The following is a 13,847-nucleotide window of genomic DNA, read 5'->3' as shown; positions in this document are numbered from 1 at the left end:
AAAGGGACAATCAGAAAACAGAGTCTAATTGCCGGACAAGGTGCTTTGCATTTTCACTCCCAGGAATGAGCAATTAGATCCTGACAAATGATTTTTAAAGAAAAATAAATGTAAGAGAGATCTAGGAAATACTTTAACCTAGAGCCAGCCAATTTCAGAATAACATCAAGAAAGCTTCCAGCAGAATCAAGAATTTGAGAAAATACCACCATAAATTACACGTTTTTCCCATTCTGGAATACACACAAGACCAATCCGGTCTTCAGTAGGAGACAGGTTTTGTTGTTCCATAAGTACTCACCGCATTCAGGAAATCTGGCAGCCCAGCAGGAGAGTTGGCACCGAGCTTCCCGCCACTGCACCCCACCATCACGTGTGCCTGCCCTCACACTGCCCATGGTCCCCTTTCAGTGCCCGAGATCCCTCTACTCCCATTTTAGAAAGGGAAATCCAAGAGGCCCAGGTGCACACCAGCCACCTGTTGTGAGGAGCCTCTCTGAGAACTCTAAAACCGCCCGGGGTTTCAAGGCTTGTGTAAGTCCGTGATTCACTCCACGATGGGTCCATCAAGCACGCCTAAGAGAAATTACAGGTTTCTCCTGTCTGGAGTAAATCCATTAAAATGAGTCACTTGTTTGCATTTCAATTCCTCACCTTTATCTCAGACAATCACATGAGACCATGTTGCATCTACTGCAGTGTTGTGATTAGAACACTGGGAATATAATGCAAAGTGGTGCCATTGTGGATGATGGGTTTCAAGGGTTATCAGTTTTTGCCTGTGTCGACGTTGAGCTTGAGGCAAAGCTGGCTAGCAAGTGGTTCAGTAAATCATGATCTAATTCCTACCTTACACCAAAGACATTTTTGTTTTATTTTTTAAAAACTGGGCCAGGAGTTTTTATTGAGCCTTGGACACAGAAGGCACAGTCTCCACTTGCAGGAAACTTCAAGTGATCTGACTTCTGACAGGGTGGCCAGGGTGGGTTTCCTCTCTCACCAGCAAACCCCACACATCCCAATTCCAGTGTCTTCTATTTACGTACCCTCACAACCACAAAATAATGCAAATTGCTATTTAAATATTATCAGGGGAAATGTTGACAAGAAGGAGAAATAAGGGAAAGACATTTTTGTAACATCTTTTACAGTAAGGAAGATTAAGGAGGTCATGTTTGTGGAAACAGATCATTTCTACTGAGGTTACTAGTTAAGTACCAGGTTGTTTGGAAAGAGAAAAGCCAGTATCATCAAACCTTTGGTTGTGTAATCAAAAGCCTTTATTGGACATGTTCTATGTGCAAGATACCTTGCTCTGCACTCTGGGCATACAAAAGGAAGTAACATAGTGAGTAAATAAAGTGAGTTACCCTATCCCCAAAGGCTTACAGTCTTATCCAAGAAAGAAAATATATATATACCAAAAGACGAAAAGTAAACAAACAACAAAACACAATAAATACTAAATATAAAGTGAGTGGCACAGATTATAAATATTATAGGAATCAGGTGGGGATAGTCAGTACTTCCAGGATGGACTCATGGGGAAGACGTCACAGAGAAGGCAACAAGTGAAGCAGAGCTCAGAGTGTGTCCCGACTAGAACCCCATAGTCTCTCCTAGGCAGGGGACTCTATATCTCAGCCATGGTAACACTGAACGAAAGAATTGTTCCAATGGTAAAAATGCAGCTTATTACCCCTGATGTTGAACAGACTGAATCAAATGCTTAATTCTTTTCTTTAGAAGTCAATGAAATAACTTCCGTGAGAGTGTCAACCTCCAAACTTATGCAAAAGGCCATGGCTGTTTGTTCTCTTGTGTCTGTGTGCGTACGTGAATTGACAGGTACTTTGACAAAAATGGCTAACATTTTAATGGCCAAATATTATCCAAAGTATTTTACCTACACCACTACTCATTTAATCTTTACAATGACCCTATGAGATAGACTCTATTTTTCTAATTTATGGCTGAGGAAATCCAAATCTAAGGAATTTAAATAACTTTCCCAAGGATCATCATGCCTTAAGTGTCTAACCATGAATCTGGCCTTAGACACCGGTAGCACCAATTTCTCCTTGAGCCACCTGACCAAGTCATCTCCTTGGTGAGGTGTGAGTAGGACATTGAATAGGTCTCTACTCGGGGTCTTCCACAGTCAAGCTAACCATGCAGTTCACTGATATCTTTCAGGATGGGACAGTGTGGGTTGCGTGCTATAGGAAAGAAGGCACAGCTTCTTCAAGGGATTTCCAAAAACTTCTGGAGTTTCTCTATTAGCATCCATGAGCCCTTTCTTGGTTAATAATAATCCCAAGGCAGAACGTCTTTACTGCCATCCCATCCTAAGAAGTACTCTACATCTGAGTAGAGTGTGCTTTCATGCTACATTGGACTGTTTAATGTTTAGTGCACAATACAGATGAAAGCCCAGTCTCTCTCTTGTTGGTACCCAGAGTTCCCATCTATAAAATGAGGCCATTGGACCCAGTCTTTTCTACAGGTTTTCCTGATTTCTAATCCTGTAACTATTTAGCTTCATGAGATTCCATCCTCTTCAGTATATTGACTCTTGGTAAGTTGCGTTTCTTTGTACTGGGATCTCTACATTATGAAAACTGGGACTGTGCCTGCCCCACTCCCTTCCCTTGAAAAGACTACAGAAATAACTAGGGAAATGTCAAATTAAAATCCCTTTCTGACTTCATTTGAGAAAAATATGACTGTTGTCTCAAGATTAGCAATGTCACTTGAAAGGTGACTTACTCTGCAGGTTGGTGTATTTTTCTACCTTCTGATTGACTTTTTTATTATATTTTTTGCTTTTGCAAACTTCCTTACTTAGAGAAAGTTTTTTACAGTAAAAAAGAGAGAGACCCTACTCATTCACCAAGTGTGTCTCACTTTTCCATTTGTAATGCAACATCATTAATACTGGCTTCTTGGTAGGATAATTAGAGGGATTCACAGCCCCCTTTTCCTTTATCCACCCATTTGTTTCTGATGCATCAGGCTGGGTACTTGCTTTATAAAGGAGCTTTTTCCCTTCCAAAGGGGCTTCTACCTATTGTACTGCTATCAGGTGGCTCTTTATTTGAGCATCAAATTTGTTTACATACAAGGTTAAGAAAATGAGCAGCTCTGTACTTGAAATATGATAGTCTCCCTTCCTCATCACTGGTTTCAGAAAAAACATATTGTCAGTGAGGGTTAATCTTATATCATCGGAGTAGACAGAATGCCTCAGAGGTTCTGTGTCTTGAGGAGCAAGTCCAGAGCTGAAAGCCTGCAGACTTCGGTTTCTAGCTCTGGCTTAAGCCTTGCTTAGCTGTGGCCCATCACTCTAGGCTCCAGGCTCCTTAACCTACAGTGAGCATCTTTCTGGTTCAAAAGCTCTATGTTTTTGTCTTGGCTCACAGCCAAGTTACATCTAAGCCCCAGCCAGCTAACCATGTAATCCATTTAAATTTGTACAGGTGGACTATGCTGGCAGTTGGATTCCTTTTGTACAAGGAGCCAGCAATGACCTACTTAGAGTCAGTCCAACCGTTGGTGAGTATTCATGAGGGCCCCTCCCTTAGCAACCCACAAAATCCAGCCAGGTGACATCCCAGGCTACCTCTGCCAAGATGAACCATTCTCTCTTCCTGAGGATAAACATGACCCAACAGCATGGAACGGGAGGCTCCAACAAGACCAGGGTCCTGCTGCAGCCCATTTTGTCTTTCTGTTCCCTCAGTGGTGCCCAGCATGGCATATCTATCTATGTGTTGACAGTTCTTGGGGGACAATGTTTAGCAGCACAGAATAGCTTAGACAGACGGGCCTTCCATTCTTCCTGTACTTCATGTACTCCTCCATCAGTAGCACAGCATGGGAGGCTTCCTTCATACTCCCTGGGGGCAAGAAGACAGGAATAAACACATTTTTTCTGGGGCTCTGCTATTCCTCGAATGTATGACCTTGTCAAGAACAGAAAACCACAACTTTAAAGAACAAGCAGCAAGACCCAAAAGCTTCACAACAGCTGCATTATGGGCTCACTCTTTCTGGAACAATGAGCCCCTTTGGGTAGAGTCCCCTTGGCAAATGGAGAATCTTTTAAGTCACTCTGCAATCCAGGGAACAGGCTAGTTTTATTTTTTTTTTTAAGATTTTATTTATTTATTCATGAGAGACACAGAGAGAGAGAGGCAGAGGGAGAAGCAGGCTCCACACAAGGAGCCCGATGTGGGACTCGATCCCGGGACTCCAGGATCACACCTTGGGCTAAAGGCAGGCGCTAAACCGCTGGGCTACCCAGGGATCCCCTGGGCTGGTTTTCTATTGCCTACAAGTATCGAGTTACAAACCTTGTCTTTCTGTAGGTTGGACCGCTTCCTTTCCATTTGGAAAAGACCCCTTTTGTTGTACAAGGCCCTGGGCTGCCACAGAAGGTCTCAGCCACAGCGGCTTACCGGAGCCCAGATTGGGGTGGGGAAGGAAGCTCTGTCTACATATCTGAGTATCTCTCTCTGCTTCCCTCTCCACTCTATCTCTGTCACTCTCTATGTGTCTCTGAGTGAGCCTCAGTCTCTATATACATCTCTGTTTCTTTGTGTGTTTTCTGGATCTCTGTCTGTAACCCTTGGCCTGTCTCTGCATCTCTCCAACTCACTGTGAATGTGGGTATCCTGTTGTGAGTGTCTCCATCTCCCTGTCTGATTTTCTCTCTATAGCTCTATAGAGACATGGACACAAAGGATTGGAAGACTTTTCTGCACATGTCCACATATCTAGGTGGCTATCAATCCAGAGTCACCATGCCCCTCAGTGTCTCTGTACTTCTGTCTCCCCCTGTGGCCCCTTTCCCTCTGTTCCTATGTCTCTGCCTCTTAGACGTTACCTCAAAAGTGAACTAACTTCTTCATTATCCCTGAAGCCTCTCACAGATAGTGTTTATGATAATTCCTTGATCTTCTCACGCTAGGGAAAGAGAGGGGCCCGAGTGGGGATAGGTGGAGATATTGTTGGTATCAGGTCTTTGGAATGGGGAGGTTGAGAGGGAAAGGATGCACAGCCATCTAGAGCTGGCACCTCTGCTCACTCCCCTGTTAAATACACTCAGGCTAGGGGCACCTGGGTGGCTCAGTCGTTGAGCATCCACCTTTGGCTCAGGTCATGATCCCGGGGTCCTGGGATCAAGTTCCACATCAGGGTCCCCATGGGGAGCCTGCTTCTCCCTCTGCCTGTGTCTCTGCCTCTCTCTCTGTGTCTCTCATGAATGAATAAATAAAATCTTAAAAATAAATACATACATACATACATACACTCAGGCTAACTTTTATAATCCTTCTCAGATACACCTCATTGTTCTACAGCAACAACAAAAATTTCAGTTGTGCAACAATTAGAAGTGTGAACATCAACCATACCAAGAAGAGAATGGATCATATTAGAAGCCTTTCTATTAAGAAAGAAATCATTCCTTTTTTTTAAGATTTTATTTATTTATTCATGAGAGACACAGAGAGAGGCAGAGACACAGGCAGAGTGAGAAGCAGGCTCCCTATAGGAAGCCTGATGCAGGACTCAATCTCAGAACCCCAGGATCACTCCCTGAGCCAAAGGCAGACACTCAACCACTGAGCCACCTAGGCGTCCCGAAAGAAATCATTCTTAATTACCATGACTCACAATGTGATGTTTTAAAAAGAAGTATCATATATACAGCATGCATTTGAAAACCCCCTTCCTTCCCACTCACCTCCCAAGGTAGGGGTATAGCCAGGGTTGTTAGCTTGGCCCTTTAGTGGGCTGACAAGAGAAATCAGTAGAAAGGTTCTGTTGACAACAAAGACATAATTGCGCTTAATCATTATTGGTCCTTTTTCAATTATCACAATTATTCAAAGCATATAGAGAATGGTGACCTACAGCAATTTATTTTATCCTTTTATCCAACCCTTCCTTTATATTAGCACCACTGACAACAACCAGGAAGACTGGTTAGAGGCAAATATGCACGATGCTAGGTCCTTCAGGAAGGCGAGCAGGAGAGGGTCTCAGCATCAACCACATTAGAACCACCTGGGGAGCGTGTAAATTCCCAGACACACCTCAGGCAATCCAATTAGACTCTCCAGGGGTAGGACTCAGGCAAAAAATTTTTGAAGCTTCCTAATTAATTCCAATGTTTGGCTAAGGTGGAGACCCACTGCTTTAAATAATTACTGATGTTTATTCCCAATAAAACTTCGCTTTTGAAAATTCCAGCTGGAAAGGATATGGAGGGGTCCACCATCCCCCAGGTTTGAAGACCAAGGACCAAGTTAGGGTAGGAATGACACCAAAAGAGATAGAAAAGTTAAGAGAAGAGAAAGGAGGGAATATAAAAGGAGGGTTAAAGAAATCAAAAGGGAGAAATGAGAAAGGCAAGGGATATGGGGGGGGGGCAGAGCTGCTAATTGGGGCCATGGGGTGCCAGCACCACAGTGGGTATGGATCCCATCTAATGTCAACATGGGAAACTCTAGATTGCCTCTTTTCTTGTGATTGGGAATGTCCCCTGGGCCAGCCCTGACCACCACCACCACCACCACCACCCCCCCGCCGGGTTGCTGCCATTCAAACATTTTCCAGTGTTTCTCTCAGAACAGCTGAGGAGTCAACCTTGGCACAACAATACATGGTTTCTACACTGTGGAAGGGAAGGTCAAGGAAAGGGCGTGTGTGCCACTAGATCATTGAGTCTTTTCAGTCACACTGCTCAGCAGGTGCTGAGCTCTCCTTTGCATCTCCAGTAACCAAGGTGGCCAACCCATCTGGAAAACCAAGCTACCAGGAATTTCTCTGTGTAGCGTCTGAATTTTTTTCCCTGGATTTCTATACTTCAGACATGGTTTGGCCGACTGGAGTTGTAAAGAACCAGCAGGCTGTCACAGGAAGCTGGTTTTTTTCTCTTCTCTCATTTCTCATGCTTTCTTGCTATCTGGGTTGAGGTTTGCCCCTCCAGCAACTCCCAGCCAGGCTCCCACCGGGCCACTCCCTTTCACATGCATATAAATCTGCTTTCATCTCTTTAGATGTGGTCCCACTACTCCAGAAAGAATCTCAACAGTTCAGAGAGGGGCTAACTTGGCACTTCTGAACAGCCACGCCACTGAGTGTTTAGGTGATCATTTGGGCAACACACCACATCCCACAATAATGAATATGGAGGCTTTACCTCAGATATTCTGGAGATCCATTTTGCAGAAGTTACTCGACTCTTTAAAGCTTCTCTTATCTGGATAGAGAACAAAAGGAATAAGAATTAAAAGATGATGAGGAGTCAACGCAGGTGCTCAGGCCCAGTGAACACTGGTGAGGGAATATGTTACCAGCCTGGTTCTGGTGGTGGGATGTGACGGGATCAGTAACTTGGAGGAGGGCCTTGAGAAAAGGTGGGGAGAGGGGCAGACACAAGAAAAAGGAGGCTGCCACAGGAGACTCATTTTCCAAGGTCTTAAAGGTGACCCCCGTGGCTCACCTTTTGCCAAGTTTGCCACAAGTCTGAGGAATCTTTGATTTCACTTTGGGGGTAGGTTTCAGGAGCGCAATGAATAGTTGAACATTTCCCATAGCTTGTCTGTTATTTAAACCCCTCTTTCTAGAGGCATCTGGGTGGTTCAGTCCCTTAAGCATCAGCCTTGGGCTCAGGTCATGATTCTAGGATCCTCAGATCAAGCCCCATATTGGGCTCCCTGCTGAGTGGGGAGTCTGCTTCTCTTTCTCCCCCCACTGGTGCTCACTCTCTCACTCTGTCTCATAAATAAATAAAATCTTTAAAAAAAAAAAAAAGCCCTTTCTAAAAGCCAACCCATAGTTCAAAAATAAGAGAATTTTATGCAACATAGCAAAAGCCCATAGAATAAAGAAAATAAGAATAATAAGTATATTTTATTTTAAAATATATATTAAATAGGTATAATGTAAATATAAATATGAAATGTGAATATATTTAATACATATTAAATAATGTATCATATATTTGATTATATATTGTATATTAATAGTATAATGTAATATAATATAATATTAATGTATTATATAATAATATATAATGCAATATATAATAATGTAAATTCAAATAATACTAATATAGCTTGTTTGTGTATTAATAATGTTATTAATATATGATATATTGTATAATAATATAAATTAACATGATATAATGTTGATGTGGCATATTTATATATTAAGTAATTTATTTATCAAATACATTTTGTTTCTTAAATTATATTTTATGTTTACATTTTTTTACAAAACATGTTAAATCACTTTTCATGCCTATTATCTCATTTTATTCAAAAAAGAATCGTGTTGGGATGCCTGGGTGGCTCAGCAGTTGAGCGTCTGCCTTTGGCTCAGGGTGTGATCCTGGTCCCAGGATTGAGTCCCACATCATGCTCCCTGCATGGAGCCTGCTTCTCCCTCTGCCTGTGTCTCTGCCTCTCTCTCTGTGTCTCTCATGAATAAATAAATAAAATCTTTTTAAAAATTAAAAAAAAAGAATCCTGTAAAAGAGGTACTATTATTTCCATTTTACAACTGAGGACATTAAGATTAGGAGATGAAGTAACACCCAAAGTCAGCTGTCTACTGAGAAGAACCCAGACTTGAGTTCGTGTCCCCAGACTCCAGACCAACCTGTCATTTTCCCCTAAATCTCTCCTGCTGAATGCAGGCACTGTCTTCTTATTTCTATTCCTTCTTCCCTTTTACTTGATAAAATGTTATTCACCTTCCAAGGACTTGTAGTTTGTTCTTAACGGGTACCAAACTCCTCCAGCTCAGAGTGACTTCACCCTTCTCAGAAAATGCCATATTTTTTGTCACACAGGCTCCAGAGGGTAAGGAGCACTCCCTGGGGTTTGGGCACTTGCACTCAAGAATCCATGGGTTTATGAGAAGACAGCCTAGAGCTTCTATTTACATTTGTTTTTTTTTTTTTATCTCATCCTTCTTAAATTTTAAGTTTCACAACATGCAAAATACATACTTTGTAAATTTATAATAAACACATCTGGGGACATATGCTCACTGCTTTTTACTGACCCTAAAAATGTGAAGATTACTGGTATCTGCAACTTTATGTCAATGAATCATGTATGGTCCTGTGACATCTTTAAGTCTTGACCTTTTACATTATAATTTTAAATGTAAGAGGTCTTGATCTTGGTAGAAAGTTCTATGTCTTAGAGGTCTTTGCACATCTCATGACACCCAGTAAGTTAGTAAGCAATAGTGCTGATGATGATACTTTGACAATAAATACTAGCTGTGGTATTATGATTAATAAAAAAAATCATATGGTACACAATTGTGTACTACTTTAAGTGCTTTCTGTGTTTTTTCACTTGCAAAATCACATTTGTTCTTTACCATGCTCTAGTAGAAGAGGCAGGAAAGTCATCATTATCTCTGCATTCCATTTGGGGTGTCTGGGTCCCTGAGAGTTGAGACCCTCCCCATAATGCACAGGTAGTACATAGGACTGAAACACTAATACTCTGCCACCTGCAAATCATTTTTATTAGGTCAACATGGTATGCTCATAACAAAATGAAAGGACCAGAGTGAAATGCCTCTTTCACAAAACTCAGCTATTAATTAACTAATTAATTAATAATAGAATAGCATTGATAGTCAATTAGTTAATTAATTAGTCAATTAATTAATCAAAAATCAACCTTGCAGTGAAGGTGTTTGTGTCTACATTTGAGATAGTTGTTTGCTTTGCTCATTCTAGGAGGCAATGTCATACAAAGGAAAGAGGGTAATCTTGGAAGCCTGAGTAAACATTGGATATTTTATTCATTTGTTTAGTTTTTATCTGTTTTCACCACTTACCAGCTATACACACTCCTCTGTATTTGGAAAATTCACCCCCCCTGAGTCTACTGCTCTTTAGGGTAGAACTCACTGTCCCAATCTCTCTTGCAGCTAGCATGCAGCCATGTGACCTGGACTCAACCAATCAGACATGACAGTGCAAAGAAGCAAGAGCCAGCAGGCCCCAACAGGCAGGCCAGAGGTGACCTCCAAGACAACAGGAGCATCAGGTCTAGCTCAGCATCTGCTGCCTGACCTTGGCCTGGTGAGCTGTGCTATCTGTGCCCAGGAAAGTGGTGACAAGCACTGGTGTCTAGTTCTGTGCTATGGATTGGGAATTGTTCCTGGTATGTAGCCTCAAGCCTCCAAGCCAGAGAGACCTTCCCAAAGATGATATTGTAAGATTTAATAAATCCTCTTTCTGCTTCACCTTGTTCAAGTGGGTTTCTGTAGAGCTCATGGGCAAGTTTAATCACTCTGAGTCTCAGTTTCTGCATCCACAAAGCTGAAAATAAGAATACCCAAGATTGTCTTAAGGATTAAAGCTAATCTACATAAAATGCTTAGCTCCGTAGGAGTTTGCAAGATGGTAGATATTATTTGCATCCTAAAGAAGAGTGATGCCCTGTGCAAGTGTCTGCACAGACTGAGGTTGAAGATGCTCAATAAGTGGTCTTTACAAGTGAGGATTTCAGGGCTAAATACTGATAGTGGAAAAAAAAAAGAAAAAGAGGAAGAATTTACAATACCTTTGGATCCAGGATTGTTCCAAACACCAAGATGAAGAAGCCCTGAGAAAGAAGAGGGAAGAAGAGACATTTTAAATACCAGTACTCATTAGTTCCTATTCTGGTAAAAACAAAACAAAACCCTAAAATAAAAACAATTTATTAAATCTTTCATTCTCTTTTTTTAAAAAAGATTTTTATTTATTTATTCATGAGAACATAGAGAGATAGGCAGAGACTCAGGCAGAGGGAGAAGCAGGCTTCATGCAGGGAGCTGGACGTGGGACTCAATCCTGGGTCTCCAGGATCCCGGCCTGGGCCGAAGGCGGCGCTAAACCGCTGAGCCACCAGGGCTGCCCAATCTTTTACTCCCTTAAGGTCACAACTCCTGGATTCATCTATTCAATGAATATTCATTGAGCAGGTACATAGAATATTCATTGAGCATCTTCTATGTGCTCAGTAAATCAAACAGACCAAGGTTTATGATTCATACCAGAAAATTATGGGACTTTCTTTTTAAATTTGGCAAAATATGGGACACCTGGCTGGCTCAGTGGTTGAGCATCTGCCTTCAGCCCAGGGCGTGATCCTGGAGTTCCGGGATCAAGTCCCCCATCGGGCTCCCTGTATGGAGCCTGCTTCTCCCTCTGCCTATGTCTCTGCCTCTCTCTTTCTGTGTCTCTCATGAATAAATAAATAAAATCTTTAAAAATAAATAGATAGATAGATAGATAGATAAATTTGGCAAAATTAAAGTGTTTTGCATTTATCAGGAGCTCACCAGAATGTAAATCTCACCAGAATATAATAGTCTGAGCAAGAGTCAGAGGAGGTATTAGGACATGGACAGCAGCCTTGCAGTCCTTGGACAAGCTAAAATGAAAAAAACTTCCACAGGAAAAAAAAGCACAAGTGGCTATGTTCAGCTTCTATTAATATTTTCAACCTCCTTCCCCCATCCACAACCAAAGAATGTTACAAAACTTACAAAGAAAAATCGAGTACATGGGCCCTCAGAAGACTAAGACCCAAGATGGACTGAGCTTCTAAGCACATAACATGTGCTCAGAAACTGACGCTCCAAATATGATGACATGAAGGGAATTACTTAGCCCTCAGATCCCTTACCATCCATACAAAGATGAAAGATAGACCCCATTAAAGTCAGAAGGAAGCTGTTCCTCTATAGTATAGTCTGTTTGAGTTGTCACAAAACCACCCTGAAAGAAGGAAGGTAAAGGATTTGCCCCATCTTTCAGGCAAGGAAAAAGAAACTCAGAGATTCAACTTTCAGAATGTGACAGAGACATATATTCATTAGTCAGTTTCTCCTGTAGGCGGGGTTACTCAGGTCCTGGCTGAGCTGAGAAGAGAAATGAGATAATGACCTCTAATTAACAAGGCATCACTTTGTTAAGCTGCTTCGATTTCATAATCGAATGTGAACCCTTACCCAGGCAGAGACCTATTAAAACACATGGGTTTAACATAAATGATACCAGAAAGATGTTGCAACCAGGCGGTCCTCAGCAGGAGCAATTCCAAACCCACTGCTACTTCTATTTGTAAAAAAGCTTAGCTGAGTCGTGGAGGACTTCACAGGGACTGGTGCTGGCTATGAAGTTCATCCATTCCCCCAAACATACTAAATCTACCTATCCATTCAGCCAGTCCAGCAAGCCCTCCAAAGCTTGGAGAGCTTCAATCAGATTGCTCTTTTATTTGATCCTCTTGGCCTACAAGATAACTATTGAAATCTGCCACTATGTCTATGAAGAAAATGTCGTTGATGGCATGGTCCATTAGGTTACAAAGCATCATTTGGATAAAGATGCTTGGGACAAATACATCCAGGCCTGGTTTTGGTACTAGGAATACATTTTAAATCAGAAACTCCATGAATTTTACTGAGGAATTAAAATTTTAAAATATCTAGGAACCATAATTTGAGCCTGTCTCCTCCAAAAAACACATTCCTCTGGCTAAGGGATGAAGAGGAATTTCTCTCCTGATAAGGTTTTCAATTTCTGGAGGCTAAACTAAGTATATTCATATCTGCGACATTTAGCATAATGCTTGACACAAAATGCTCAGTAAATGTGGTGGGTCTGTATTTATTTGTGTGTGTACCTGTGCTATATATAGTGTGTGTTTAATGGCTTTATTATGCAACCTGCATTTGTATAGTCCTAAATATGTAACAGGGAAATATTCCACTAGGATCACCTTTCATTGATCCCACGTTGGGAAAAATTACACAAAATATCATTCAGAAAATTTGGATGACTTATTAGACAAGGATTTAGTATCTGATTAATAAAAATTCACTGGGAGCATTTCTTTCAGTAGATACAGTACAACTTGAGCAGATAAATCTCAAGGTGTTCTCCCCAATTCTAAAATATATGCTTTACTACCACGTTATTTTTTTTTTTATTATTATTTATTTATGATAGTCACAGAGAGAGAGAGAGAGAGGCAGAGACATAGGCAGAGGGAGAAGCAGGCTCCATGCACCGGGAGCCCGATGTGGGATTCGATCCCGGGTCTCCAGGATCGCGCCCTGGGCCAAAGGCAGGCACCGAACCGCTGCGCCACCCAGGGATCCCCACTACCACGTATTTTTAAGTGAAAAAGTAAGGTGCATAATAATGTATTTTTTAACCCCTATGTTCTATGAAAATATATTTGCAGTTGAGCATAAAAAATTTTTGCAAGGAAACATATGGAACTGTGAACATTGCTTAATTCATAGATGTGAGAGAAGGGAAACTATCTTCAATATCACTCTGTATGACCTGCCTCATTAAAATAAGACGGTTTCCAATGGGAACTAAAAATTCTAAATGGAAAGAAATACAATAAATGTGCACATTTTAAGACGTCCAGTTAGGTACCTAGTTTTGGGGGAAGTGGTGATATTTAATTTCTAAACTGTAGCAGCTCAGCATTACTGTTGTGCTATTTATGATCTTGAGGTCATTTTGGTACTTGGTGCTTTCCCATTCAGGGTTTTATTTCATTTTCCTAACACCCCTATAAGGTAGGCAGTATTATACCCATTTTATAAGTGAGATAAATGTGGCTCAGAAAAGTTAAGTCAATATCTCAAGAGAATATTACACATTAGTAAATGAGAGAGTCAAGATTTGAACCAGGCCTTTCTGGGGTGGGGGTGAGGACATGGGAGATAAAGCTTATTTCCTGACTCAATAGGCTCTTCCAAATCTATTGTTTTTTATGAAGAAATATGATTGC

The 13,847-nt window shown here is 41.3% G+C and overlaps 2 protein-coding genes across 5 annotated transcripts in view; both read right to left on the bottom strand.

The window, feature by feature from the left end:
• LOC112914220 (adhesion G protein-coupled receptor F4) overlaps positions 1–542 on the bottom strand; it is a 31,426-nt gene extending 30,884 nt beyond the window's left edge. The window contains exon 1 of one of the 2 annotated variants that reach the window (XM_025991215.2): positions 302–542. The gene's annotated coding sequence lies outside the window, so the exon portion shown is untranslated. The remainder of the gene's footprint in view (positions 1–301) is intronic. The other variant, XM_072733650.1, reaches the window with a different exon arrangement.
• A 715-nt stretch (positions 543–1,257) lies between these two features.
• Positions 1,258–13,847, bottom strand: part of LOC112914056 (putative adhesion G protein-coupled receptor F2P) — a 37,567-nt gene continuing 24,977 nt past the window's right edge. For 2 of the 3 annotated variants that reach the window (XM_025991037.2, XM_025991038.2), the window contains 4 exons: positions 10,608–10,649; positions 7,211–7,270; positions 5,750–5,826; positions 1,258–3,899 (listed from right to left, as the gene is read on the bottom strand). In XM_025991037.2, the coding sequence (XP_025846822.2) occupies positions 5,779–5,826; positions 7,211–7,270; positions 10,608–10,649 (150 nt within the window). In that variant the 3' untranslated portion in view covers positions 1,258–3,899; positions 5,750–5,778. Of the gene's footprint in view, positions 3,900–5,708; positions 5,827–7,210; positions 7,271–10,607; positions 10,650–13,847 lie in introns of those variants that run through there. The other variant, XM_025991040.2, reaches the window with a different exon arrangement.

The sequence above is a fragment of the Vulpes vulpes genome, chromosome 1 (genome assembly GCF_048418805.1).
Source record: "Vulpes vulpes isolate BD-2025 chromosome 1, VulVul3, whole genome shotgun sequence".
Classification (NCBI taxonomy): domain Eukaryota; kingdom Metazoa; phylum Chordata; class Mammalia; order Carnivora; family Canidae; genus Vulpes; species Vulpes vulpes.
The sequence above is the reverse complement of the archived record's forward strand: the minus strand, read 5'-3'. Positions and strand labels throughout refer to the sequence as shown.